At 33.6% G+C, this 25,433-nt stretch overlaps 3 protein-coding genes and 3 long non-coding RNA genes across 7 annotated transcripts; 3 read left to right on the top strand and 3 right to left on the bottom strand.

Annotated features, from left to right (window-relative positions):
* The first annotated feature begins 49 nt into the window (after positions 1-49).
* LOC135121483 (DNA polymerase alpha subunit B-like) lies at positions 50-2,692 on the top strand. The gene is made up of 16 exons (XM_064045796.1): positions 50-130; positions 405-503; positions 565-604; positions 652-790; positions 850-938; positions 995-1,150; positions 1,208-1,270; positions 1,333-1,512; positions 1,560-1,628; positions 1,681-1,827; positions 1,884-1,990; positions 2,049-2,114; positions 2,177-2,300; positions 2,356-2,400; positions 2,452-2,501; positions 2,560-2,692. Exons 4-16 carry the CDS (start codon positions 742-744, stop codon positions 2,642-2,644), a joined length of 1,230 nt encoding a protein of 409 aa, XP_063901866.1. The 5' UTR covers positions 50-130; positions 405-503; positions 565-604; positions 652-741; the 3' UTR covers positions 2,645-2,692.
* Positions 2,693-6,843: 4,151 nt separating this feature from the next.
* On the top strand, positions 6,844-7,848 carry LOC135121492 (uncharacterized). Its single transcript, XM_064045805.1, has 4 exons — positions 6,844-7,233; positions 7,417-7,492; positions 7,573-7,683; positions 7,739-7,848. Exons 1-4 carry the CDS (start codon positions 6,844-6,846, stop codon positions 7,846-7,848), a joined length of 687 nt encoding a protein of 228 aa, XP_063901875.1.
* A 42-nt stretch (positions 7,849-7,890) lies between these two features.
* On the bottom strand, positions 7,891-10,294 carry LOC135121491 (phenylalanine--tRNA ligase alpha subunit-like). The gene is made up of 13 exons (XM_064045804.1): positions 10,231-10,294; positions 10,020-10,135; positions 9,858-9,972; positions 9,613-9,808; positions 9,306-9,398; positions 9,172-9,256; positions 8,892-9,058; positions 8,758-8,832; positions 8,498-8,694; positions 8,358-8,429; positions 8,209-8,300; positions 8,048-8,148; positions 7,891-7,990 (listed from the first exon to the last, which is right to left on the bottom strand). The coding sequence occupies exons 1-13, from the start codon at positions 10,289-10,291 to the stop codon at positions 7,891-7,893; spliced, it is 1,470 nt and encodes a 489-aa protein (XP_063901874.1). The 5' UTR covers positions 10,292-10,294.
* Positions 10,295-13,744: 3,450 nt separating this feature from the next.
* LOC135121502 (uncharacterized) lies at positions 13,745-14,754 on the bottom strand. Of its 2 annotated transcripts, none has more exons than XR_010279010.1 (4): positions 14,664-14,754; positions 14,343-14,492; positions 13,928-14,084; positions 13,745-13,832 (listed from the first exon to the last, which is right to left on the bottom strand). It is a non-coding gene; the product is annotated as an uncharacterized LOC135121502 (long non-coding RNA). The 2 variants fall into 2 exon arrangements; XR_010279009.1 differs by having other exon boundaries at positions 13,755-13,815.
* Positions 14,755-15,205: 451 nt separating this feature from the next.
* LOC135121470 (uncharacterized) lies at positions 15,206-15,891 on the top strand. The gene is made up of 3 exons (XR_010278987.1): positions 15,206-15,645; positions 15,716-15,778; positions 15,831-15,891. It is a non-coding gene; the product is annotated as an uncharacterized LOC135121470 (long non-coding RNA).
* Positions 15,892-24,270: 8,379 nt separating this feature from the next.
* On the bottom strand, positions 24,271-24,781 carry LOC135121494 (uncharacterized). The gene is made up of 3 exons (XR_010278998.1): positions 24,733-24,781; positions 24,505-24,637; positions 24,271-24,450 (listed from the first exon to the last, which is right to left on the bottom strand). It is a non-coding gene; the product is annotated as an uncharacterized LOC135121494 (long non-coding RNA).
* Positions 24,782-25,433: the final 652 nt, after the last annotated feature.

Raw genomic sequence — 25,433 nt, 5'->3', positions numbered from 1 at the left:
ACGTAACAATCTATTCTCTTTTTTCTTATTTTTATAGGTGCATAGAAAAGGTTACGGTGAAAAAGAGGACCGACCTGTTGTATAAAAAATGTAGGCCACCTAAATTTATAGACGTGGATAAAAATTCTTGGTTCTAAATTCTGACTTTTTCTTCTCTCCGAAACACTTATATATAAATATTATTTAAACTCAAGATTTTATAAGGGGGTCTCAATAACAAACGGTAAAAGCGTTAGTTTTTTTTTCAAACTTTGGTAAATTAAAATATAGTGTTTATTTATCGAGCTAGAAGATTACACTCAAACTCTAGAAATTTATTGCCATAACTTTTACATAGTTTTTAGTAATATTTGTAAGACTGTTTGCAAGTGTTTAGGAACTAATTTTTTCATTAACTTATTTAGCTTAGATAAAATCGACTTTTCTTTAAGTCCTTTAAAAACACCAGAAAAATATAATAAGCACTTGTCTCCTATTTTTCCTTCTGAAGTATCTTCTGCTGGGTAAGTACCTCCTAATAGATACCGAAAATTTCATTCAATTTTTTGTTTAAAATATTATTAGCGCGGAAAGCTTGACCTCAGAAGAATACACAAGGAAAAAGGTTATAAGAAGGCGGTATGGCGGAAGACCTGTAACTTTTTTTTTTAGGTGGAATGTGTTTTCAACGAAGATTTAATTATTACTCAACTCGGCAAGACCTTTGTGCCTTGGTCGTTGAAAGTTTTCAGCAATAGCCAAATGGAGCCTTATCGTTTTATGTTTGAAAAAACTCAAGACAGAATTCTTGGTAAACTACGTTCGTGCTTTGTATGACTAAGAGAATGTTGAATATGCCTTTGCTGTTAGCCCTAAACAAACGTATGGAGCGCCTCGGTTGTATTTTGCAGAAGAGATTCAACTTTACACAGAGTAGTCACGTGACCTTTGCACAGCAAGTATGTCTAGGTGTTTAATAATGCAACAGCCCCTTTTAGTCTTGAGCTTACTAAAGGAACCTGTTTGGACGGTGGGCCGCGTGTGCTGCTGTAGTGAAGGCCGCCTTAACGATAAGTCAATCGTGCTTCTCCCGCCACTTGAGATCTCCAACGGTCGCTGTCTGGAACTTGACGTTTCTAAAATTCCAGAGTTCGCGGTGTTTCCAGGGCAGGTTGCCGGCCGCTTTACGCCAGCCCTTTAAGAAACTGCACTGAATATTCAAGTACAGATCTTGGGAGTCGAAGGCGTGAACAGTGTGGGATCATCACTTCTAGTCAGCAGAGTGCACCAGGTGGAGACCTCGAAAAAAAAGTGTTATTCGGTCGGTGCTACTTTTTACATTTACTATGCAAGGACGCCCGAAAGCAAATGCTGGCGAGCAGAGTAGATAAACTGAGAAATTATGCAGATCGTAAGTCTCTCGAGCTAACTGTTGCATGTGGGCCTTTTACCGCTAGTGATGGCCTTTTTTATAAAACTTTGGATGCATTAATCGAGGTACTCACAGAAGAGCCTCCTGATATTCTTATGCTGGTAAACAAGTTGACGCCTTCGTGTGTATTAGCTGCAAAATCGTTTAGATCGGCCCGTTTGTCGATTTAAAACATCCGGTTATACAAAGCTGTAGCGTAGAAAAAAGCTTTGAAGAGGTATGAACTATTATCTAATTAACTATAGTATCTCACGCGCAGGTACGCTTAGATATACGAAAATCTTTTAACCCCGCGTTTTAAAAAAGCCCTGAGTTTATCAGAAAATTTGCTTTTGTTAATTGTTCCGTCTCTGCGAGATGTCCATCACGATCGCATTTTCCCTCAACCACCGTTTCAGGGCCCATTTATGCATGAGGTACACCGAGATGTGAAGCTTCCTTAAGAGGATCAACCTTGTATAGAGTTTTCTAGAGGCTCCGGTACCTCTCCAACCCCTGCACTTTCTCGGTAAACGAAATTGTGATTGGCGTAACTGCCACAGACGTGTTGTTTCATCTCAGCAAGGAAGAAGTTTTCAAGTTTCTATTTAGTAAAAAAGTAATAATAAAAAATAACTTCTAATTCTACTGTTTGCAGGCAAAGTGAAGGCGTACGTACCGACCGGCTGGGAAGATTAGCGAATCACCTAATCGAGCAACGAAGGTTGTTGTCCTTTCCTTGATAAACTACCGATTCCAATTTTTTTTATTCTCCAAACTTATTAGTTTTTATCCGCTTTACCCTCCTGCAATGGAAGTCAACTTGGAGACTAGCCGGATAGACAAACTCGAGATGGCCTGCACTCCTGATATTTTAATTCTCCCTTCTGATATGAAATTTTTTGCAAAGGTATGTCGTTATCTTCAGCAACCTATCCCCTTTCTTTGCTTAACTCTGTAAACAGATTGTTAATGACTCTCTAGCGGTGAATCCCGGGAGGCTAACAAAGGTAGCAATTAGCTACTCTATACAATTTTATAAATTAAATTCGCCTTTTCAGGCCCTTTCAGCTGGAACGTACTGCCAGATCTCAGTAGCAGGCATAGACAGGTCTCACGGTGTTAAATCTGCTGGTGTTCTGCGTTGTTAGTCGGTTTTTCCTGCGCAGCCGACATCTGGATGGAGAGGGCGATGAGACTAAAATATCCAACAACATCGTGAACCGATCACAAGTAAAGATTATGAGGATATAAGTGGGGTTTTGCCTAGAATTAGGTCGTAGCAGCTTTTTTTATGGCAAACATTATTATTATAAAGGGTTTTGTTAACCTCATTTCTTTTATTTTCTAAATTCACTTGTTAAAGTGAGAAGTTGACCAGCCATTTCTATTAGGCTCGTGTACAATTTTTTTAATAAGTAGATCTTCTCATATCACGAAGGATGGCCAGTAGTAGTTGACTATAAATCCACATCCTTTAATTTTAAAGTTAAACTTTGCTTGGATATACTAATCAAACTTGGTTCGAAACATTTTAAGTTACTAAAAATTCTCAAAATTTAATAAGTTTCCTTGTTTTGATCTTGGTTTCAAAATTTAAGTACCAAAATATCCTTAACAATAAAGTATTATAATAGTGTAAAATTATAAAACAAAAAAGACTTAAGGTAGTTAAGGCTTAAGAATTTAAGTTGCGATTTCTATATAAACTTTTTAAGTACAACAGGAGAGGATCTCTTGTTCTATTAAAGCAATGAGTAAGCATGAAAGCAAAGGTTTTACTAATCTCCTAGACAATTTTATAACTTCAGCTGAACTCGTTTTCGCGAAAATGGAGGTTATTTAGGGATACTTCCTACTGTTCAAGCATCCGTGATTCTTATTCTAATGCTAGCCCCCCGGATGAGAGCGCGTAGCATTGTGATTTCTTTGTCAAGCTAATTAAAGGAGAGAAGTAGGTACTATCAGCAAAATGTAGCACTCCACAAACCGTTACAACTTTTTAAAAAAGTTAACTTAGAGTTGCATGATAGAAGAAATAATATGTGTAGTCAGTAAGTGCATCTTAATGACGGCTAAGGTTGTAAATTATGTATAAAAGCTAGCCAGTGGCGCGGCTCCAGAGATCTTTTTCTTCTATCGCGTGGTTGCGGTTGGCCTGCTTCTTGCGTTGAGTAGCATCCTGGGCTAGTGAAGTTAATAAATTACAATATATTGTTTTTGTACTGAGTAATCTTTATCATACTTCGGTCACTAGAGGAGATAGTGTCTGTGCACAAGGCAAAAAATGAAGCAAGATAGATAGTATCATAGGTCAGCGGTTAAAGAAAGAGAAGGTCGGCATCTCTGTTTTATTTCTTATCGCTGACGTTTTTTTTATATTTTATTCAAAAAAACCCAAGACTGAAATTTCAGGAGGTTGCATCGCAACCTTTTTTCGGTGAATCTTGAAAACTAGAATGGAAGCTATCCGATGCTATAAGTTTTACGACTTAAAAGTCGTAAGGGTTCCATGAAGATAATAAAGTGCGCCAAAATTACAATTAACAATTAAAAGAATAATAAAAAGTATAAAAATAGGTTATTAAGTACATTTTATTATAAACGAAATTATAACATGAAAAAGAGAAGGAATTAGTCAAAAGCTGAGAAAGAAACTTAGAAAACAAGGTTAAAACCAGGACCAAGATCATATAAAAGAGACACTAGACGCGCTTTACTATAAATAGAAATCAAGAAACTCAACCGGGCAAGGTTTTATCTAAGAGTTCACCTCAGGGTGCATGAGAATAGGTGTTCGAGGTAATAACATGATGTGCTCAATCGTAACAATAAGCGGAGTATGCTCATGCCAATGCTTTAACTTAATAATTATTTTACTTAAAGGAAACACTTTTGAAGAAAGCCAATAAGGTAATTAATAATAATACACAATAGCCCCATAAACGATAAATGTGTGGGTATAGTCACTCTGCCTCATAATACTCTGAACTCAACAACATTGAAGAAGCAATGGAAATTTGCATCTACATTCTTAAAATGAAATCAATTCGAGTTATGATAAATTAGCTAAATATATATGCATGTGATAAATTAAATATATTGACAATGCAATCAGACAATTAAAAAGTTATGATTAATCTGATCGCATCAGTTGAATTAAATAAAGGGTCTGGGAGGAGCCTCCGTTGGTAGTGCTTTTAATGGGTTCCAATCATACTTACGCTATATGACGAAGGACGGGGCCCGCTCCGCTAGTTTTCAGTCCCCCCAGATAGTTATAAACTCATTTTGGAGAAACTAGCTGATAAATGCTTTTGTCTCATCATTTTTGAGGAGAAAATTCAGGTTTACCGGTTTAAGCGCTTCTCTTGCTGACCGTAGTATTTGTGTCCAAAAAAAATTATTCCGCTTTTCAGGCTGCTTTGTGTTAGGGTATTTAAACCTTTACTGACCGGTATCTTAACTTTAAGCCCTTTAAAATTAATTGTAAACAAATGTAAATATGTATATATATAGAGATGTACTGGTGTGACTAAAACAAAAAAAACACTAAAAAATTAACACGACTGCTAGTTTATTTTTTCGGGACCCTTCATTATAAACTAACCACTAAGCAATTAAATAATCAATAATATCCTAAAATTGCCTAAAAATGGTAATTTGCGTTAAAACTTATGAACTGGGATCTTTACCTCAACACTTTGCCTCTCTTTCAATCTAAAGGACTAAAAAAGAAAGAGTCAATTATAGAAAAAGTTCAGGGCCAATTTAAAAAAATGTGAACTTTTCAGGTTACGATCGGGTCAGCAAACATCGAGCTATTGATTGGATTAACAGTGGACAAAGTAAAGTAAATGAAATTAGTTGGAGTTATCCTTTTTTTCTTTTCTTTTCTCTTTCATCACTACCCTTAAATAGCGTAAACACACAGTGCCTCACGCTGAAGGCGGTAGGGCGCAACGTCTCAAGGCCCACTAAATGAACACCTACCAGAAAATTCTGTTGGTGTATTCAATTAGCCGTTTTTTGTAAATCAACGTTGCATTCTTTGGTAAATTGTATTAAACGGTTCCAATTAAATGGCCTACCGTAAAGTCTCGATTTGCAAGCAACGCACAGCAGTCTCGGTTGAAGCGAGGACACTGCATGTAATTCCGTAAGTCCAGGGTTGCAGGCGCCTGTGTTTTAAATGGCTGGATACACAGCTTGTCGCACAACAGGGATGTAAAAGCTTTTCTAACCCCCAAAACCATTTCATGTGTAGACCCAATGCCATGGCAATACAATAAAATTAGAAAAAAAAATAATGCGCCGGTTAAGAGGCTATTAAGGTGCTAGTTCTGGGTATTTAAAGTTAGCTCTGTGTATACATAAAACTCCGATACATTTACATTTTATTTTTACTCTTAAGAATATAGCAAATTGGTATCAAAAAGGAGAGAAATAATTAATGTGATCAAGACAAGTTTTTTTCATGGTAAAGCGTAAGAAGGAACCAGACGTCCGCCTCAAATTTAAAGGGGTTTACAGTCCTCAATTTCCGTTATTATATAGTTAGGAATCATAATTAACAAAAGAATAAGTTATTATATTAAAGTTTATGTTATTAACAAAGCTAAGACGAATGTGGCTTCTCTTTTACACATTTCCCAACCCGAAAAAGTAAATTATCATTAAAGAACAAGTTATTTTTGTAAAAAATGATTATCCACGCCCTACCTCTCTTGTCAGAAGGTGCCGTTTTTATTAGCTCATAACCCAAATAAACTAATATTGTGTTTATTAGCGATGCTTGTTCTCATAGAGAAGTTGAAGTTTAGCCATTAAAGAACTTACAGGTATTTAAAGACATACGAAAGGATGGAATAAATTGAAAAACCCTATATTTGAAGCGTCAGTTATGTACGAACCTTTTACTTTACTAATGATCGAAGCCCAAATCGGTGTTAATCGCAAATTCCATGCCGTTGTACACCTTAAGTGAAGAAGTGCGTTCTGTTACACATATTAATAAATAAATAAAAAATCGTTTAATATTTTATTGCTCCGTTTCCATAATAAAATTATTATAAACTTTGCTTTAACATTACATTTCAAAGATCAATATAGTAATTATAATATTTAATATCGCCCTGAGACTGTGAACTCGACCAAAAACTTAGTTTATACATATTAGTACTTAATATTAGTAAAGTATATATTTGTATTTTCAAAAAGTTTATGATCTATTAGCTTTTCTCCTTTTAAAAAATATGATGGTTTGTTGGTTTACAAGCTTGCTAGTTTTAAATAGCATAATATATTCGTATTAATACACCATTGACACAGTCCTAGCTTTTCCTTTACATTGCAGAAAAGGAAAGGGAGGCTAAGAGGTTTGTCTGCATTAAAAGGGTTTTTCAAACTTTGCCAAAATACCAACTTTAACCCGATTCTTTTTGTATGAAATTATGATTCCCGCAGTCAACTCCTCTCGCCTTCCAACGCGTTGTAAGTCGAGTTCTGCGAACAGTTGTACAGCATCCCACAAACAGGCGGTAACAAATAATTTAAAAGCATTAAAAGTACAAGCAAATTTGAGTAGAGAAAGAGACCAAATTAAAGATAAAGAACCTACAAGTAATGTCTCAATTAGTAATATATTTTCTGAAAAAGGTCGAACGAGGATATTACCAGCCGATGCTCATAAAGGATCTTTAACCAGTTCCACGCAGCGTGGAAATTATTTAAAAAAAGAGGCCATTAACGTAGAAGAAGTACTGTTAAAAGAAAATAAAATCTTAAAAGAAACGAGTGATAAGTTTTTAGAACATATGAAGGTTTGTAAACTGGAACTTATAGTAAGAGTCTATTCTAAGTTGTCTCTTTATGTATGGACTTTAGAATCACAAATACTCATTAAAGCTGTACGTCAAAATGAATACAAAACAATGAGTTTTAAAAATATCTTGCGTCCATATATATTGCTTATTCTCTCGTTTTGCTAAACTCTTAGCTATTAACACCTTTATATAATTTCTAAGAAAAAGTTGCAAAAAGAGAATGATGAACTAAAAAGTTACGCGTCGGTGGTATCAAAAAAGTTGCAAAAGTTGGAAGGTAACTTATTGAAAAGTTTTCTACACTAATAGGTAGGCTTTACTTGTGGCTATTAATAAGAAAATTTATATTTTATTAAGATTCAATTGAAGAAATCGTGAACCGGCATTACAAGCTTTGCAACGAAAACGAAAAACTACGTGAAGAGCTTGACGAGGCTAAAAGTACAGCGCAATATAAAGTGAACTCTGGTACTCAAAAACTTTTTTTACAATCTTTTTCTTTTCATTAACTTTTAATTTTTAGCTCTCCTTGAACAGGACAAAGAAAACAAAGCTCGGATCGAAGAACTGCTCAAACTAGCGAGTGAACTCAACGAGGACAAATGCACAATTTCTAAATTAAATGTAATTTAAACAAAAATATAATTTTATTAGTACTTTTTAATAATCCAGCAATCATATGCTGCATATTGGCGTCTCTCGAATAAATTTCAAGTCGACTTTGTGTCCCACGAGGTCTCGGATGTTATCAATTCCGTACATAATCATAGCGGGCCTGCAGCCAAACGCTCAGGCGCTTCCAGGCAATAAATTCCTAGTAAAAAGTAGATACCTTTCCAAGGAAAGACCCCAAGCGATGGCCCGAACGTCCGAGGGGAGACCCATTGGTTCCAACATTTCTGGCCGGAACATCCCGCTATTTCCCACTTCCACCTACAAAAAAAAGGTAGAAAGTAGCAACGGTGCAGGGAATCGCCAGTTACGGAACCGCACCCATTTCTTAAGGCCAGCGTGGTAGCTAAAGATCTCCATACTCGGCTCCGTGTATGGGTTATATGCAGGCTTGAAGCGCAGGCTTGCAATCCCTGTAACGAAATAAAGAGTATCCGTCTCACATGTACAAAATTAAACAAATTTAAAACCTAACTTCAAAAAAAAAGAATGCAAAATCCCTATAAGATCGCCCAAAGACAAATTATAGTCCACAATTACTCCTTTTCGAAGCGTAAAAGCAGGGTAAAGACCAAAAGCGCTGCCAGCAAAAAAAAAAATTCCAAGAAACCTTCAACCTGGTGGAATTCTGCTAGATGGGTTGAGTCCGTGGTCTCATTTCGAAAGACTCGATCAATTGAAAAGTACTTTACCGGCCGGAAGGGATGCATGTCGGCAGCGTTCTTCAGCATTCTGGCGGTCACGGCTGTCGTGTGAGTCCTCAGAAGGTTTTTCCTAGCCTCCTCTTCAGACCACTTGCAGCGGTAGCTAGATATTAATTTTAAAAATCAATGATCCTCTCCTCAAAATTTCATTAATGCAGGGTTTTACCCAAGCGAGCCTGTGCCTCCGCCAGACTCGTGAGTTTGTTTCACGCGTTGCATGTAGTCTTCAGGGAGTTTGGAACTACAGAGAATTGCGTTGAGCAATACTACTTTTTAATATAAATAAAAAACCCTCGCCACCAATAAGCGGGATCAGCTAAGAAAAAAGTATCGTGAGCATCTCTAGCGGGATGCTTTTGGGGCTGAAAAAGTGCATCGAAATTCCAAAACGAACTTTCGACGAATTGATTGGTGGGCATTTCAGTGAAACCCATTTCTAAAAACTTTTCTCGATACTGAGCACGAACCTTTAAAAACACACAGCAGGTAACAAGTATAAATAATTAATAAACGTTACTAACAATAATATTAGTAATAGTAAATATATCTAGAAATTAATAATAATAGTAATAATTGTCACTTTGAGCAACGGATGTAAGTGACCACCGGAGACGGCGCCGCCGATAAAATTATATTTTTTAAACGATAAATCTTTCCAAATGCCTCTAAATATTAATATCAACAAACGATCATGCCTTTTCAAATAACTAAAACCTTTTTATCATGTCTTCAGTAAGTTCGGTAACTTGTTCCTTTAGATTAAATTTAAAATTGGGGCCTTTTTGAACTATAAAGTACTTGGTGGTTCTAAAAAAATATATAAAAAATATAATCCTCGCACTAATTTTGATTATAAACAATGCAGCCCAGTTAGAATTTATCGAAGTCACACAGAGAGTGCAATAATAATAATAAAAGCACCGTCTAAGTATAATTAAATTGTCAGCATTCTAAATGTTCGCTTTGAATTGTTATCAAAAGTCCCCAAGCTTATTTTTTTTACCTAAATATTGTTACTTACATTTTTTTTAAAGCTTTTCGACGAAGTAGGATGTTTAAAATAAGACTAGAAGGTTTTAAGTTGGGATCGATCGCCAATTTCTGAAGCGTTAATAGACAGATATCCTCTTCAACTTCCTTTTTAGATATTACATTCTGATTTTGGTCCATATCTACCCATCCAAGCATTTTGGCATAGTTAAAGCTCTCAAAAAGTCCTAAAAAAACATATACTTTTCGTCATAAAATAATAATTTACTAACTTACCTTCATCTTGTAATATTTTTCTATGTACGCCTCCTTGAAGCCCTTCCACTCTCTTAAAAAGTGCAAATTCTGGGCTTTTTCCATTATCAATAAGATTACATCCAAAAGATGTAAGCTAAATTATAATTAGAAAGTGGTGACGCTAAAATTATTTGTAGTTACCTCTAAACTGTGAGATTGACTAATTTCAGTTTTAAGAAATCCATCAGCTACCATTTCTAGACTTTTTAAAGCGCCCACAACATCTTGATGGGGTATGGAGTGGCTCTTCGCAAAAGCTAGATAAAAGATTCATATATGAAATAAAAAAAATAAATATTGAAACAACAATATATATAGATAGTCAACTATAAAATGTTTGTACTAATCTTACAGAGAGTCGAAAGGCTCTCCACAGCTTTTATTTCTTCAAAGAGCTTTTTCTTTAAATCCATTTTTCATAAGTAAGAAGTTCAAAACTAAACGTTTCCCAATAAAGACGATATTAAAAAGTAACAAATGTTGTTTACGTTATCTATCTTTCGAAAATTATACAAATTCTAATTTAGTGCTACCTCCGTCTCCTCGTGTCACTTTAAGTGGTGTAGCTTCTATATGCTTAAAAGCTCTTCAGTAAAAATGGGCTTACAAAAAAGTTGGCTATACAAAAATTATAACTTTTGTGTTTTACAAATTAAAACTTGTTTATTATAGCATTTCTAATATTTACTAGTGTAAAAATTCGCAACTGTGCATGTAACACTTAAAAATAATGAAATTTTAGAAAAATTGGGTACATAGCTGGTTGGCAGCTTCCTGAAACATTTTAAACTGAGCCCTGAGTCGTTGTTAATATTACACTGGTAAATAAAAGCCTATGATCCATGCCCTAACTATTTAATATATTATAAGGATTATTGTTACCGATTTACCAAAACAGCCCTTAAAAAAAAACGAATAATGGGCTACGCGCTAACGGTTAAATCACCCATAAACAATCCAGGAGAACTCATCATTAAGGTTCATATTTTTATCTCCACTAGAGCGCTGGTTACAATAATTATCAACGTATATACCATTATAGTTTAAATTATTTATAGATATAATCGTGTTAAGCCTTATTGACGTTTTCCCTGGGTCAAATTTTTGGTAATTTTGGGCTATAAAAATAAACTTAACCTCCTTACAGTTAAAAAATTTATATATTTCGGCAATAGTTTAAAATTCGAGTTACTCTTTTCATTTTCATTATGAAACATTGTAACAAGCACCTTGTATGAAAAGTAAAGAGCTTTTAGGTTTCCTATCAGGTTAAAAAGTTTGCCCCACTTTAGGGAGCTGAATAATAATTATGAAGCTATCCCTAACCCATCCTTTTGTTACCTTGATAAAGGCTAAGTAATATTATTTTAAATTTAGTGGTTCGTTATTCCTCCCTAATTTAGTAAATTACTAATTTTTCATGGGGTAAAACATTCGGACCAGAAATGGAATGCATTTAGATTTTTTATGTTAGATTTTTACAAACTATAACAAAGGAAAGGGAACGAAAGTTAATCGTATATTCATATTTTGTTATCATTTCGGAAGTTCTTAAATATAATAGAGTTTTAAATATTCGAGACACTTCGCATCTTTCAAGTTGTGAGTTTCCTAACATGCCAATAAATGGAGACACATTTAAGAGAGCAGAACATCTATGACCTGTAATTTACAAATGCCTATGTGATTTAATGTACTTTTTGTTACTATACAGCTGCCTGTCATCCGGTCTTCGGCAATGCGCTTTAAACCTACTTTGACGCGTTTTCTGATAGAAATTTCTTATAATACCTTCAATTAATTAAATTGCTCAGACTTCTAAGTATGTAATGTCTGGGTGTAACTATATCACAAATTTGTGTACTATAACCCTATGATGGGAGATTGAAATGGTTACATATTCTTAGTGTTCGAATTTGCTTTTACATCGATGGCAGCGAAATCCAGAACAAAATATTGGCGTGTATCGGAAAAAATTTATGAGCTCAATCGTCATAATGAGAGTCAGGCTCGAGCATTTGCTTTTCTACTATATGGTAAAAAGAGAATTGGTTGTAAGCGAGTTAAGTTAAAAGAATGCTGTTACCTTTATTGGTTCGCACAATGGTCACGTCGATGCTAGATGTTATAGGCAGATATAAGGAGCCAACTTTCGCCCACATCAAGTCTCCCAAATATTTGTTTTGAGGCAATGCTGGCGATATAAGAATTTTATATAAATGGTGTGCTTCTAATTTACTATTACTAACTGGGGAAATAGGCAAATACATTTAAATAACTGATGGTATTTAAACTGAAGGTAATGTAGATATAAAACCATTCAGTTTGGGAGGGAACGCGAACATTATAAAAACCTTATTTATGGTTCGTTTAGTGTCATTTTTATTGCCTAATTACCTCTTGTTAAATAATTTAACAATACATTAACCAACCGGTCATAATATAAATATAAGAAAAACACGTGAACAAGAGGAAGAAGGAAAACGAGGTAGATAAGGTTTTATTGAACATGAGGAATATATATACTGTTGCCCGACTCAGGACCCAAGATAAATCATCACACACGTGATGGAGACAGGCGACGCAGCCGCGCTGCTCGTACTCCCACAAAACTAGCAGAAAATTTTATTTTTTACAAAAAAAATAAATGACTAATTAACCGAATTCATGTAGACTACTGTTAAGCCTTGTAAAAATATTGGCTCTTCGTTGATAATATTAATATCAATAACTTTTTGTAGTCTTGCAGGTAGTTAGCCTTCTTACTTCTAGGCTGGCTATAGCGTTTGCTATGAATAGAGTTGCCAGTAACTTTTTTTCACTCTACTATACTTGATTGCATAGCAAGACATACATAACTGGATATACAGATTTTTACGAAGCCTTACTGAAACTGAAGCCCTTCTTTCCAGTATTAGTGCAACAGTGTTTAAAATAATTTTTAACCGCAAAGCAGGACAAGATACTTTATGAAAAAAGCACCTTTGTTTACAGAACTTTATTATATTTAGAACCACGACCTTTAAAACCAAGTGCAGCTGATTATAACAGATGTAATAAAACCTCGTGGTTACACTGGTACATAGTGAAAATCTTATCTTAAAATATAACGTGTTCCGTCAACAATCAGTTTATAAAATATGTAGCAGTCCCCAGCTCCATTGTAGATTGAAACACAATAAATTTAGAGACTATCGCTTTTGTGAAAGACTGGCGATTTTTTGTTTGTTTCTAAACTACACTAAGAAAGATCAGCTCCAATTTTTAACTCCACTAGATTACTTGAAGAGATAAGCCTGTACTTTCAGAAATTTATATTATAAGATCTATAACTCCTGATAATAAGGTTTGGCTTAACTCGGAACAAGGAAAATAGGTAAACTTAAAATCCACCCAATCAGTCAAGTTAGCATTTAAAAAACTAAAGTTTAATTAAAAAAAACTCATCTACTGGGCAAAGTTAGAATGATAAACATTATAATATATTCTAAATTTTTTAAAGACTAATATTGAAAACATTATATTTTAATTTTACTAATAAATCGTTTTTAAGCGTTTCCTTATTTTCTAAGTTTTTTTCTGTCTTTTGGACTACTACAGTTTAAATATACTTTGGTGACCAAATTTTTTTATGGTGCTATTCTATTAGGCGCACGGGATAAAAAAAGACAATGCAAAACCTCTATTCCTGCCTTAAACTTTACCTTATTTTAAAACAAAGTACGTGCAATACAAGTGTAGCAAAGCGCATGGGGAACATTACTAAAGAAATGTATATTGCTAAAAACCTAATAATAAAACAAAAGCATCCCACAGACAAAAATAATATAAAACTTTATTAGTTCTTTAAAATTTGATTAAGGCGACTAACAAAAGGTCCGATGTCGATTTCTACAAGCTCTCCTCCCAAAAACATTTCGTCGAAGATGAGATAAACCTTCCAGAAATTAAACACTTTAATAAAAAGTTATTTAAAATTAAAAGGAATTCTTTAGAAATCAAGACTAAAAAAGTTACGAAAGACTTAATTCAATCAAAGAAGTTGTTACCCAAATCCAATTCGCAAACTTTATTAAAATAGAGATCCAAAACCTCCACAAAATTTCGAATTGCGTATAAACAGGTATAATTGCTGTCGGTGACATCCACGCAAAAGCAGAAATACAGCCCAGCATACTTTTTGTACACAATCTTAAAATTGCGGTACTAAAAAAAAAGCAAAGTAAATTAAATTTACCTTGTTACTAAAATTCACAATAAACAATTCTTTATGAATTTGAATTTTTTAATAATAAAAATTTAACAAAATTAAAAAAAATATATGATTCAAATGTTTAAGTAAAAGCAATAGGACACAAACCTTAAAATTAGCAATATTATAGTATTCATAAATCAATATATGTTTTAATGAAAAATTAAAAGTAAAATAAAAAGAACTTTTAAATATATGACAGTAGAAGTTACCTCTATAAAATTAGTAAACCCCGACTCTCGAATTGTAACTAAAGCGTGTACTTCCTCTATAACTTTGGTTTTCTCGTCTTCAGTATAAGCAATAAGCCATTTAGCCATTCGTGTTTTTCCAGAACGATTTTGTATAAGAGCAAATCTTATCTATAGCATAAAGATAAATATAAGTGAAGTATTATTCTAAAAGTTATAAAATGAAAAAATATGGACGCAAAATTTTTTTTGCACTCAAAGTTCAAGTATAAAAAGTTTATACATTATTTAAAAATATAACAATAAAGAAAGCCCACGGGAATAATATTTTAAAGTTTGTACCATTTCCAAGACAAAAAAGGTTTTTTTTTTAAACCATTTATGATAAACTAGTACTCAGCACTTTCGGTCATATCACGAAATTAGGCACCTGTTAACTAGAGAAATTAATAATCAATAAAGAACTAATAAAAGTTAGAATATATACTGTAATAAATAAAGTAATATGTTGTTAAAAATATTTTTTCTTTGTGTAGAGAAAAAGAGAAGTATGAACTGTATTAATTTTTAGTATGAACTGTATTAATAACAACTTGTAAAGACATTACAAAAATAAGGGTTTTTCAAATTATAATACTTTCTTTCTAACAATTCAATACGCTATTAAATATAATAAATCAACTTCTTTTAATATTAAAATATTAACTTTAGTCTAAAGGCATAAAAGTTGATATAGCAACAAGGAGGTATCAGAATCGACCACCACCAGCTTTTTTTCAAAACCAATAAAAGTTGAGAGTGAATTTCCTTTATTTAGATAACTCAACCCCATGTTCTGCATAGGGTTGGTCGTTCCCTTGGCAGTTACTTTAGGCGTGACCAAAAAGTATATCGTAAAATATCGATTTTAGAAGTTTTTAAAAAAAAAATAATGAGTTTACATCGATTGACTGTTATATTTAGTCTGCTACTGCCCAGAAATATTGCTTCTTTTAATCGTTCATGTATTTCTCAATTTGGAAGATCCCAGCTCTATAGTACTCAACGAATAGATAGTAATAGCGGTGATTGCGTTGAGGATAATGATTGTACGAAAGGTTATAATGAAAGTAATGAAGTTATTAACGAGGATAATAATAATAATGAAAGTAATAATTCTAGTAATCTTTTTTTTGATGACCCAGCTAAAAAAATTGTTGGTTCATTCAAGCCGTTAATGCGTATAATCTTTACTTGTGGAATTTGCAAAAGTAAAGTGGACAAAAAATTTTCCAAGAGATCGTATGAAAAGGGAGTTGTGTTTATAACTTGTCCAGTATGTAAGGTAGAAAGTTTTTTAAACATACTTGAATTATTTGAACCCTCTTTTCTTTTTACCAACCTTCATTTTCTAGAGTAACCATCTTATTGCCGATAATCTGGGTTGGTTTTCAGATATAGAAGGAAAAAATATAGAGGTTATTTTTTATATATATTTCTTCTTGATCGGGTTCATTTTCTTTTTTGTAGGGATTTATGGCAGCCAAAGGTCAAAAGGTAAAGAGGATTTTAGAAAGTGCAGAGAATGATAGTTAAGAATTATATAAAATATATTTTGTGAAAATCCTTATTTTAGATCAGAGAAAAGCTTGTATCTATTTAGTACTTCCACTTTGAAAGAATAAAGTGTGGTTTCATGGCAAAAATTTATTTGAATTGCAGCTTTATTAATAATTTTTGAGATTTTTTTTAGTTAATTGGGCATTTGTGGTCAGCATTAAATAAATAGTTTATATACATTTAAAAAAATTTTAAATTCCATTATATCAGTTATGCACCACCTAGAATCTTTTGGACTTAATTTTAAAAAAGTTTGCCTTTTACGCTGTGAAAACCTGTTTTATCCTTTCCTATACCTCCAGCTTAATAAATTTCAAAAATATGCAACAGAATTTATACAATTTAGATCTTCAAGAGGGAACCATACACATAATTGGCTTTTTAGAAAAGTTCTTAAACTTTAAAAAGTATTGTTATTTTTAAATGTTTGTTAGCATAAAAAGTGATTAATATTAAGTATTCAGATTTATACTAGAGCATTTGTGCATTTTTATTAATAAAGTTATCAATAAGGATATATCTTAGCTATAAAAAAATATTCGAAACTAATTTTGCAACTCTTTTGAGAACTTTAGAGTTTCTATTGAGATGATGTGTTTACATAAACGACTCATACGCCTTACTTTCAATAAACACTGTTACTAATATAAAACGATTCTATCTCTATGAATAAGTGGATTATAAAACTTGTAAAGGCCCATAAGTGAGGCATCCACAGCTTTAAACCAATTTTTTTTTAAATAAATTTTGAACGGGTCAAAAAAAATCCATATTATTATGGCTCCAAATGAGAGTTTTTGTATATAGTACGTGGCACGAAGCTGGCAACGGGGACCCGCACTTCAAGCAGATTAGCTCACGGTGGGAAGTCTTGGCTGACAATGGCGTTGTTGCTGGTGGACCTCTTATTTCGTTCGAGCGAATGGTATAGTATCGTATATCTAAGCAAACCAGCAGCGCAGTTTAATAAATTTTTTTTCTGGCGCGTTGTTGTGAGGTGACCCGCTTCATTCTTTAACAAAGTATAATATAATTTCTGTATTGAATAACGATAAATAGTGTAAGTACACAAACATAATTTTACTCATAAGTTACTAGGCGCATTTTTTAAAGTGCATATATATTATCACGATGAAATCGAGTTGGAGTGTTTTGAGTTTATTAGAGCCACGCCTGAAAAGGGTCGAAGTGTTACGTTTTTAAAGATCCGTTCATGTTTTGGTAAATCTATGATGTATTGAAGAAATCTCTGTAGGCTTCCTTAATGAAATATTTGGAGTACATTATGGAAAGGCTAGCAGGCAAGCGGAGCATTCCGTTAAAGGGACTTAACAATTGGTACGCCGTTATTTTAGTAACGGGTCTCATCCTAAACACTCGTGCAATACTAAAGGAACCAGAGCTTTGAAAGAGGGTATTTCAGTGATTTAGTGTTAGGGTGATAGCTGTAGAGAAAGTAATAGCCTTCTCGTGGTCAACTTAATAAATTTAATTGAAAGATGGAGCTAGTTATAGGCTCTGATGAAAGCTATGTTAGTATAAGTGGGTGAGACAGCGAAACATACATAGGGTAGAAGGTACGAGTGAGTTGAGAGAAATTAGTGAGCCGACTAAGTTTGATAACCTGACTAAGAGATAAAAAGTCTATTAAGTGAAGCATAAACTTTCAAGAGGTGTGAGACTAAACTGCTTGACAAAAAGGATCTCCCGCAACGAGGTTTTCGACTAGTTAACCTAAAAGAATGGATGGGGAATCTTGTTGAAGAGGAATGGAGAAGGTCTATCTAAGAAAGAGAGTGAAATAGTTCGCGAGTCTGACAATGTTTCTGTTAAGGTTACTGTGCAGGACTTACGAGATTGGTATGCAAGAAAGTAACAAAGTCAATAAGGCAGTTTAGCTATGAGGATATATAAGTCAAGGTGGAAGAGGTATCCAGTGAAAGTAACTGTAAAAAGGGATGTCTCTCCAGTATCATTTAAAATAAAGATTAAAAATTTTTAAAAAAGGAGTAGTATTCGAGTATGAGTAATGCTGGAATTGAATTTTTTTTCTAGTGATTAATGGATCCATGGCCTTGTTGCAGTTGAAAAGTCTGAATACAAATATGCTAACAAGTAAAAGTTAGAACGTGAACCTGAAAATATATGAGAACTTGTGTTGCTTCTCAAGGTTTGAATAAACGATGACTGATAAGAAGATATGGTGTCCGAAGAGAGCGTTTTATCGACCTGTAGGCTAGAGATGATGAAATTTTTATTTCTTTGGGTAGTGCCAAAAGTTTTCATTAAAGAGCTATACATTGCGACTCAAGAAAATACTTTGCGATCACTACACCCGAACGGCAAAAAGGCTCTATGGACAGTACTTCCATTGGGTTACGTAAATACACCTTTTGAGTATCAAAGGCCTATGGATATTATCACAGTGGACTTGCGTAATATGCTTGTTTCTGTTGATGAATGCTTGATGAGTAGGAGAGACGAATGTAAACATTATTGCCATCTAGTCAAGATGATGGAAAGGGACGAGAAGTATAATGTAATAGTAAGGTTAGGAAAAACTGCAATTTTGCGGAAAGATCGAACGAAAGTCTAAGGAGAGAATTGACAGACCGGCATGTGGAAAAGTCAACACGTTATGAGGAGCTAACAAGTTATCTGAAGGTCTTATGCTATTGGAGTACATATCCCTTATAGTGCGATTATTTTTAACCTTAAGTAGTTGGCTTTAGAAGGGCGAAAATTTTGAGTGGCATGAAGGTCGAGAGAAACCCAACTTTTCGTTAGTTCTACAGACGTTGCTATCGATTTCGAAAATAAGGCTTTCTTTTCTAGCGCTCTTTCTTTTCGATTTCCTTTCTCACAACTTTATCATAAATTTTTTTTATTCGCTTTCACTTAACCTTGTAGTCTTTAATATTCTGTTTAGTTTTAATAGCTTTTTTCCGCCGATTTTCTCAATTACCATAATATATTTGGGTTCGTTATCTTCCCCTAGATCAACATAATTATTGGTGATTTTAATTTCCATCACTTTGGTGCGGATTAACGGTATATATTTAGTAAAAAAGCTTCTCATTCCCATGACTCTTAAGTCCTTAACTGCTTTAATCTCTAGTGGTATTTGTATCCTACCATGTTCTTCCAATTGATTTAGCACCTCATTAAGCAGTAATCCTTTTCAAACTTTTTAGCCCTTAAGGGTATCAATTTACGATAACTAATCCACTCTCATAGCCCAACTTAGTTTTTGGTAACTTCATTGCGTCTACTGATAAGCTGTAAATTGGCAATCTTGGTCTATCTATGACATGTATGAGCCTTTTTACAAGTTAGACTTGTTCGCAAATTTCTGACACTCTCTAAAGTCTTTCATTATTTCCCCTACTTTTGCAACATTTCCTTCATAATTTTGTTAGTTCCCACCACGACAAAAAGTGGACTCCCACTTTAAGGGGGCAGAAAGTCATCTATTAACGTATCAAGTTCTAACTCAACCCGCTTACCTTATTACCCGACTTCAATTTCAATACAAAGTTTTCAACTCCATATCTATTAAAACAATTTTTTCTTGGGGTTGGCGAGACTCGAACCCGAGCATTGGGCTCTAACACAATAACGCAGTATACACAACACCTAAGACATAATTTAAACACAAGATATAAAATACTTTATTCGAAAAGCACAAAACACAAATAAAAAAAATAAAACAGATTACAAAAACATATTGTATAATACATTAGGTATAAAGTACACCACCATAAAACACATACATAAACACGAAAATACAAAACAAAGAAAACAAAACGCTAATCTAAATTTTCACAGGAAAAATGATCTGTGGTGAACCCAATCAGAAACCTGGGAAATAACCAATAAAAACACAAGAGGAATTAAATATTTAACAAAAAATTTAATCTGACTTACCTTATTATCTTTTGTAAAGGTACTCATACAGGCAGAAACTGGTCAATAATCAATCCTTGCTTTAATATACTTTTTTATATACATTTACACAAATTTTGGTAGACCCTTAATCTGTAAGATTTCCCACTACGCCAAAAACTGGATGCCCACCTTTCAGGGAGCAGGAAAACATTTATTAAGGTATCGAGGTCTAACAAAGTTTAAATATTTGTTCCTTTTTCCGACATAAAAAATATCTACTGCTTTTTATGGACTATATCACTGCCTCGTTGCCCACTTAGCGCCATGAGCACTTTTTTACTTCATTCTGTTTGTGAAACCCTACCAGTCCAGAGAGTAAATAGGCTATTGCATTATCACTTCCTAGCAGAAAATGTAATGTCCAAGCAAACGAATTAAGTATTTATTTCCACCTTTTAAGCCGTCTTCAAATCACTATCATTAACAAATAATCCTAATAACGCCTTAGGGCCCCACTCAACTACTAGCTGTTACTGCTCATCTTATTCATGTCCATTAACTTACTAACACACTGCACCACTTCTACTGCTTCCCGATCCGTAGTGTTATAATTACTTTGTGCATTATAAAGTTGGAACTAACGATCGCCACATTATGTAACTTGCTCTTATAACACTGTAGTAACACACCATTCATACCAATATCACTTGCATCTCCTTCTAAGGTTAAGCTTTAATTGGTCTCAACTTGCTCCACAAAATTCCTCGCCCCTAGAATCTTTATAGAATTTTTTCCAGGCTAAATGTTGTTTTTCACAAGTTCTCCTCAAGGGAACCAGTAGTCATGCATTATTTAAGATATACATTCTCCCTAAGTTTAACAATTGCAAAAGACTACTTAGTTCTTTTTAACTAGTGGGTTGCTTTAAATTCTTAGCCTGCACTGTTCTGCGCTCATTCTTGATACTCTTTTACAGATTCCTGTCCTGGTCTTTTCACGAAAGTCTTTATAAACCTACGCTTTTCCAAATTTAGTTTGACTTTATACTGTTCGCATCTAGCAACCCAGTTACAAAATGAACTATAGAGTGTTTTCACTTTGTTTCGCTACTAGGCATCAACGACATATGCGTAGGTGTCTTTAAGCTTTGTGGTTTTAATACCCATTCCTTTTTGATGTTCAAATAGCGCATTAAACCCAAACGATAGAACCGTCCATTGCACTGTGTGTTCGTTTCGGCATAGTAAAGGCAAGATATTTTCTACTCGCTTACCTGACTCTGGCTGGTAGAATCCTTTAGCATTGTCCAAAATAAAGTAACTGCTGTTTCTTTAACTCTTCGGTAGACACCATAAATTGCTTAAAGTGCGACGTTTACTTAAACTTCTTAAATCCTCTCTTTTTATTGAATTACTTCGTGCTATACTTATGAGATAATTCTATAGGGTGAATGCGTTGGTAAAGGCTGAGCACCGGCATTTTGATTATCTGTTTAAGAGCCTATAACCTGATCCCACAGCGAAGCAAATGCAACCTTAAGCTCACTTTTTTTTAACTAGCAGACCGATAAGTAGGACGCATCTTTTTTAGTCATGATATTATCAGAAAGTGTTTAAGTTCATTTTCCATCTTTATGGCACTATCATAATTATTTTACATCTGTTGGCAGAAAAAATATAAATATTATTAAAATTAGAGTAAGTTGTTTTTCGAATGAACTTAATTTTTTCTCAAGCCCCTTTAAAGCAGGGTTAAATATATATGTATATTTAAGTAAGTAGTCTATTATAAAACGTTGAATTTTGAAATAAAAATAGTTCCCAAGAATTATGTTTTTAGGTTTTGTTGAATGCTAGTTTTGGGGGTTATTTTTATACAAATTTCAATTAAATCATTTACTCGAGTTGTAATAATTAAAATCGTGTATAAACAGAGAACCTTTAACATTTTATTAAGTCTATGTTGGAATAAATTAATTTTTTATCGTAAAGTTTTAAACCTTAACCTTAAATGCTTTGTCATGTAAAACTAAAAAAACCGCAGAATACCCTCAATGTTTAAACTGTGTTTATTATATTATCACTATAAAGTAATTATGTAAATTTAATTAATTAACCATTGTGGCGTTCTGCGGTTTTTTTAGTTTAACATAACAAAGCATTTTAGGTGAAAGTTTAAAACTTAGAAATATTATAAAAGCGCGGGTAAAGGTTCTTTTAGAAGATAAAAGTTTATTTTGCTATAGTTTGCAACCATATTTACCTGGATGATCTATTATTTTTTCCAACTTTGTCTTCCTAAGGTCTCCCCTTCACGTTGTCAAAACATAATCGGAAATGCAGCCATGTAGGTAGACTTTTGCATTTTGGAGTATGCGCTCAAATTAATATGCTACAAACGAAGGCTATAATGTTTCATGATAATTGCTTAAGATTTAGTATAGTTTAAAATAATTCTTTTGTTTCGCTTTTTTTTTAATTTTTATAAAGAAATTTTTAATAAAGTGCATGAGATACTTTAAGTTAAAAAAACTATTGAGATAACTGAATTTTTGACTAATATTTACACTTAGTGCACCAATACTGACATTTATCCTAAATATTCTTATAGGAACCGGAAATATTTAACGTAAACTATAAAAAATTAATTTATGTCAAGTTTCTAATTTTAAATAGCTTAATGGTCAAAGCATAGAGGAAAATCTTCGTTCTTGATGCCGAATCTCTGCCTGCAGCGGAATGTGTCCTGGCATCCTGGGCTAGAGCTGACACTATAGCGACCTTGGCTATTATTCGGGCGTAAACTAATGTTATGTCATATACCAAGTGTGTAAGTTGAGATCTTTCTAACAATCTGGACTGTTAACTTAAACCAAGCTTGTTCCTATTGAAAAATATTAACAGTTGTTAAAAAAAAAATAAGCTGTCACTAAGACACAAACTGAAACACAAAAATACTAGAAGGATTGTTGAACGGAAAAAGTTAATTTTTTAGAAAACTGTGTAGTTAGAGAGAGGGTATTGGTATCAAATTAAAACTGCCGAAACCAGATAAAGGCACGTGAGCATTTAAAAATAAATAATTATTTGTACTTTTGTAAATGTGTATAAGTCCCACTAAGGTGTTCAGTCATTGTGGTTTAGTCAGGGTTTTCAATATATCGTCGCAGGATGACTTTTGTATTTACTTTCAATGTATAACGTTTTCGTTTATTAGTATTATGTTTTCCATGGTGACGCGAAAGTCGAAATTATCTGCCCATAAAGCATCAGTATAACACCCTACTAGTATATTCTTCTCGTCGACTTTTGTTACGCTCATTGGTTAGTTTAGTATTTTTTGTTTCCTAGAGATATCTAATCACTTGTTTTGCCCTCATTAGATGCGTTTCATCACAGTTATGCACGTCTTCCAAGGAATGTAATAGCATATGCAATATCGGTTCTTGTACAACCCGCTATGTTCGTAAGAGAACCGACTAGAGTATAGTTTTCCGCATTAATTTCATTGTGTCCCTCAGAGGGCTATAATTTTATTTGTGAAGTGTGTGGAAGTTTATGTTTCATGTTATTACTTATATTAATTGTTCGGGCAGTTCAATTATTTTTTCTAATCATCAATATCTCAAATGAATGTTGTATATTAATACCTAATATGTTTCCAGGTCGCAGTCGTCTCTGATATTGTTTTCTCTCCGTAGGTTTCCTATGTATGTGGTATTCTATTATTATATGTAATCATTTACGTATGTTCTAATGCTCCTTTTGGTTATTGGAGTAAAACTTGCTTTCTATCCATATTTTTGTAACCTTCGAGTTAAATCTTTGAGACCATATGAGGCAAAGTTGAGTTGTAGTATACATTTTTTACGTTTCGAGTAATGTGCAGATAATAGGGAGCTCTGTTGAAAATCTAGACAGTTTTTGATTATTAGGTAGAGCCCGCGTGGTATGAGCACGTACCCTGGTTTTATAAGTTATGTTTGAGAAAGACAGTAGTAATACCGCCATTGTGGCCAGTAGTTATTTAAGGTTTGCTATGGACATCAGCGAAAAGAGTCCTTTGATAGAACAGGTAAGTCCCTTCATAACCTACAGCTTTAGTTCGTTAATATCCCCTAAAACATAAGTTGTATAGGTAACATATCGATGTGAGTTGTCACCGAAGCTCAGTGGTTAGAGCATGTCGCACAATCTTAAGGCGGGTTCGATTCCCGCCAGCGCCAACTCGCATTTTTCTGGTCAGGTGGTCACGTGTGCATTTTCCCTACAAACAAAATTTTGATACCTTAGCAGTGAGGCACGCTTGATATGGGTATTATTCCCTTTTACAGTAAACCTCAAGTTGTTCTTAAGATCCTTGTTGTGGTATATTTTCAATTACTATAATGGTAAAACCTTTATGTTGTGTTATGGATAATAGTTTGTATTTGGCTACTTGCATGTGTAACTCTTGTCGTTTGCGTTTTGGCTCCTTAAAGGTTGGGTAGGTGATAGCTAGTTGATATTTCCTTTTGTTTTAAGTTTTTATATTACAAACTGGTGAATCAATATTTAGATTTCCATTTTTTTTATTGTTTTCCAATGTTTTGCACTGTTCCTTCTATTCCTCAAAGTTTTCTATACCACTAAGAGGAAACCCCCTATAATTCCACTTCTTTAGTGAGTAAACCAGGCGTTTTAAATTGATTTCCTACAAAATAGGTGTATTGTAATATTTTTTTTTGTTAATTTCATTCATCCATAGCTTTTTTTCAGTGACACTAAGAAAATCCCCTTCCGCGCTATAGTCTGACCACAATATTTTGAGCGTCACGTAGCTTATTTATCCTATTTAAATATTTTCGTTATTTACAATGGGACTTGTGTTTCTGTAAATATTATAACTATAGATCACGGTTTAAAAAATTAATTATTGTATTTACAATAGTTAGCCAGATGACCAATTTTTTTCTACATACACTTTTGAAAATGATAACTCTAAAACATAATAATTTAAGTATAATTACGCACAATCAGCAACCAGTAATAATACACAACCTTCGAATAAAAACAAATATTTCAAGAATGACGTGTAACTCCCGACATTTGCGTAACAGTCCAAAAAACAACATCTGACAAATTTAAAGACATATACAACGACATAGAAACAAACAAAATATCACCCAAAGAAATTATACGAGATCTTACAAAAGAAAATAAAACACTTAAGACTAAAAAGACAGACTTTCACATCGTGGATTACCCCCTACCTATGAATATCAGCTTAGTAATGAGAGGGAAAAATTTAGATATAAACTAGTGAATATTCTAATTACCAATTAACTGAGAATAAGAGTAAATTACACGAAATATAGTTTCGTAAACAAACAGACGAAATTGATTACAGATCTTCCGTGTAGTGAAAAGAATTAAGAGTGCTGTGACGGAATAATAAAATTTTAAAGTTCATATGAAACTTAAAGGTGAAGGAGTTACTGCAGAGATGATACGAGGATTAGCCTTTAGGCTGTATCCTTTGCTGGGACAATGAAAGAAGTGTTATGAAACTTGAATCACCCCAAGCCAAATGAAAGAAAATTATAAGCCTGTACGAGTGCAAACGCTTATTAAAGATAGGCCGCTG

The sequence above is a fragment of the Zophobas morio genome, unplaced genomic scaffold (assembly GCF_036711695.1).
Source record: "Zophobas morio isolate AGI-343-1 ecotype UQ-CSIRO unplaced genomic scaffold, CSIRO_AGI_Zmor_V1 ptg000599l, whole genome shotgun sequence".
NCBI lineage: Eukaryota > Metazoa > Arthropoda > Insecta > Coleoptera > Tenebrionidae > Zophobas > Zophobas morio.
The sequence above is the reverse complement of the archived record's forward strand: the minus strand, read 5'-3'. Positions and strand labels throughout refer to the sequence as shown.

Excerpts from the sequence above, each read along its gene's own strand:
- LOC135121483 (XM_064045796.1), top strand. The coding sequence starts at position 742 with ATGGAGCCTTATCGTTTTATGTTTGAAAAAACTCAAGACAGAATTCTT. Across the intron at positions 939-994 it reads ACGTGACCTTTGCACAGCAA|GAACCTGTTTGGACGGTGGG; the intron begins GTATGTCTAGGT and ends AGCTTACTAAAG. Across the intron at positions 2,301-2,355 it reads ATATGAAATTTTTTGCAAAG|ATTGTTAATGACTCTCTAGC; the intron begins GTATGTCGTTAT and ends CTCTGTAAACAG.
- LOC135121492 (XM_064045805.1), top strand. The coding sequence starts at position 6,844 with ATGATTCCCGCAGTCAACTCCTCTCGCCTTCCAACGCGTTGTAAGTCG. Across the intron at positions 7,493-7,572 it reads AAAGTTGCAAAAGTTGGAAG|ATTCAATTGAAGAAATCGTG; the intron begins GTAACTTATTGA and ends TATTTTATTAAG. Across the intron at positions 7,684-7,738 it reads GCAATATAAAGTGAACTCTG|CTCTCCTTGAACAGGACAAA; the intron begins GTACTCAAAAAC and ends TTTAATTTTTAG.
- LOC135121491 (XM_064045804.1), bottom strand. The coding sequence starts at position 10,291 with ATGGATTTAAAGAAAAAGCTCTTTGAAGAAATAAAAGCTGTGGAGAGC. Across the intron at positions 8,833-8,891 it reads TTAGCTGATCCCGCTTATTG|TTCCAAACTCCCTGAAGACT; the intron begins GTGGCGAGGGTT and ends AATTCTCTGTAG. Across the intron at positions 7,991-8,047 it reads TGGGGTCTTTCCTTGGAAAG|GCCCGCTATGATTATGTACG; the intron begins GTATCTACTTTT and ends GTTTGGCTGCAG.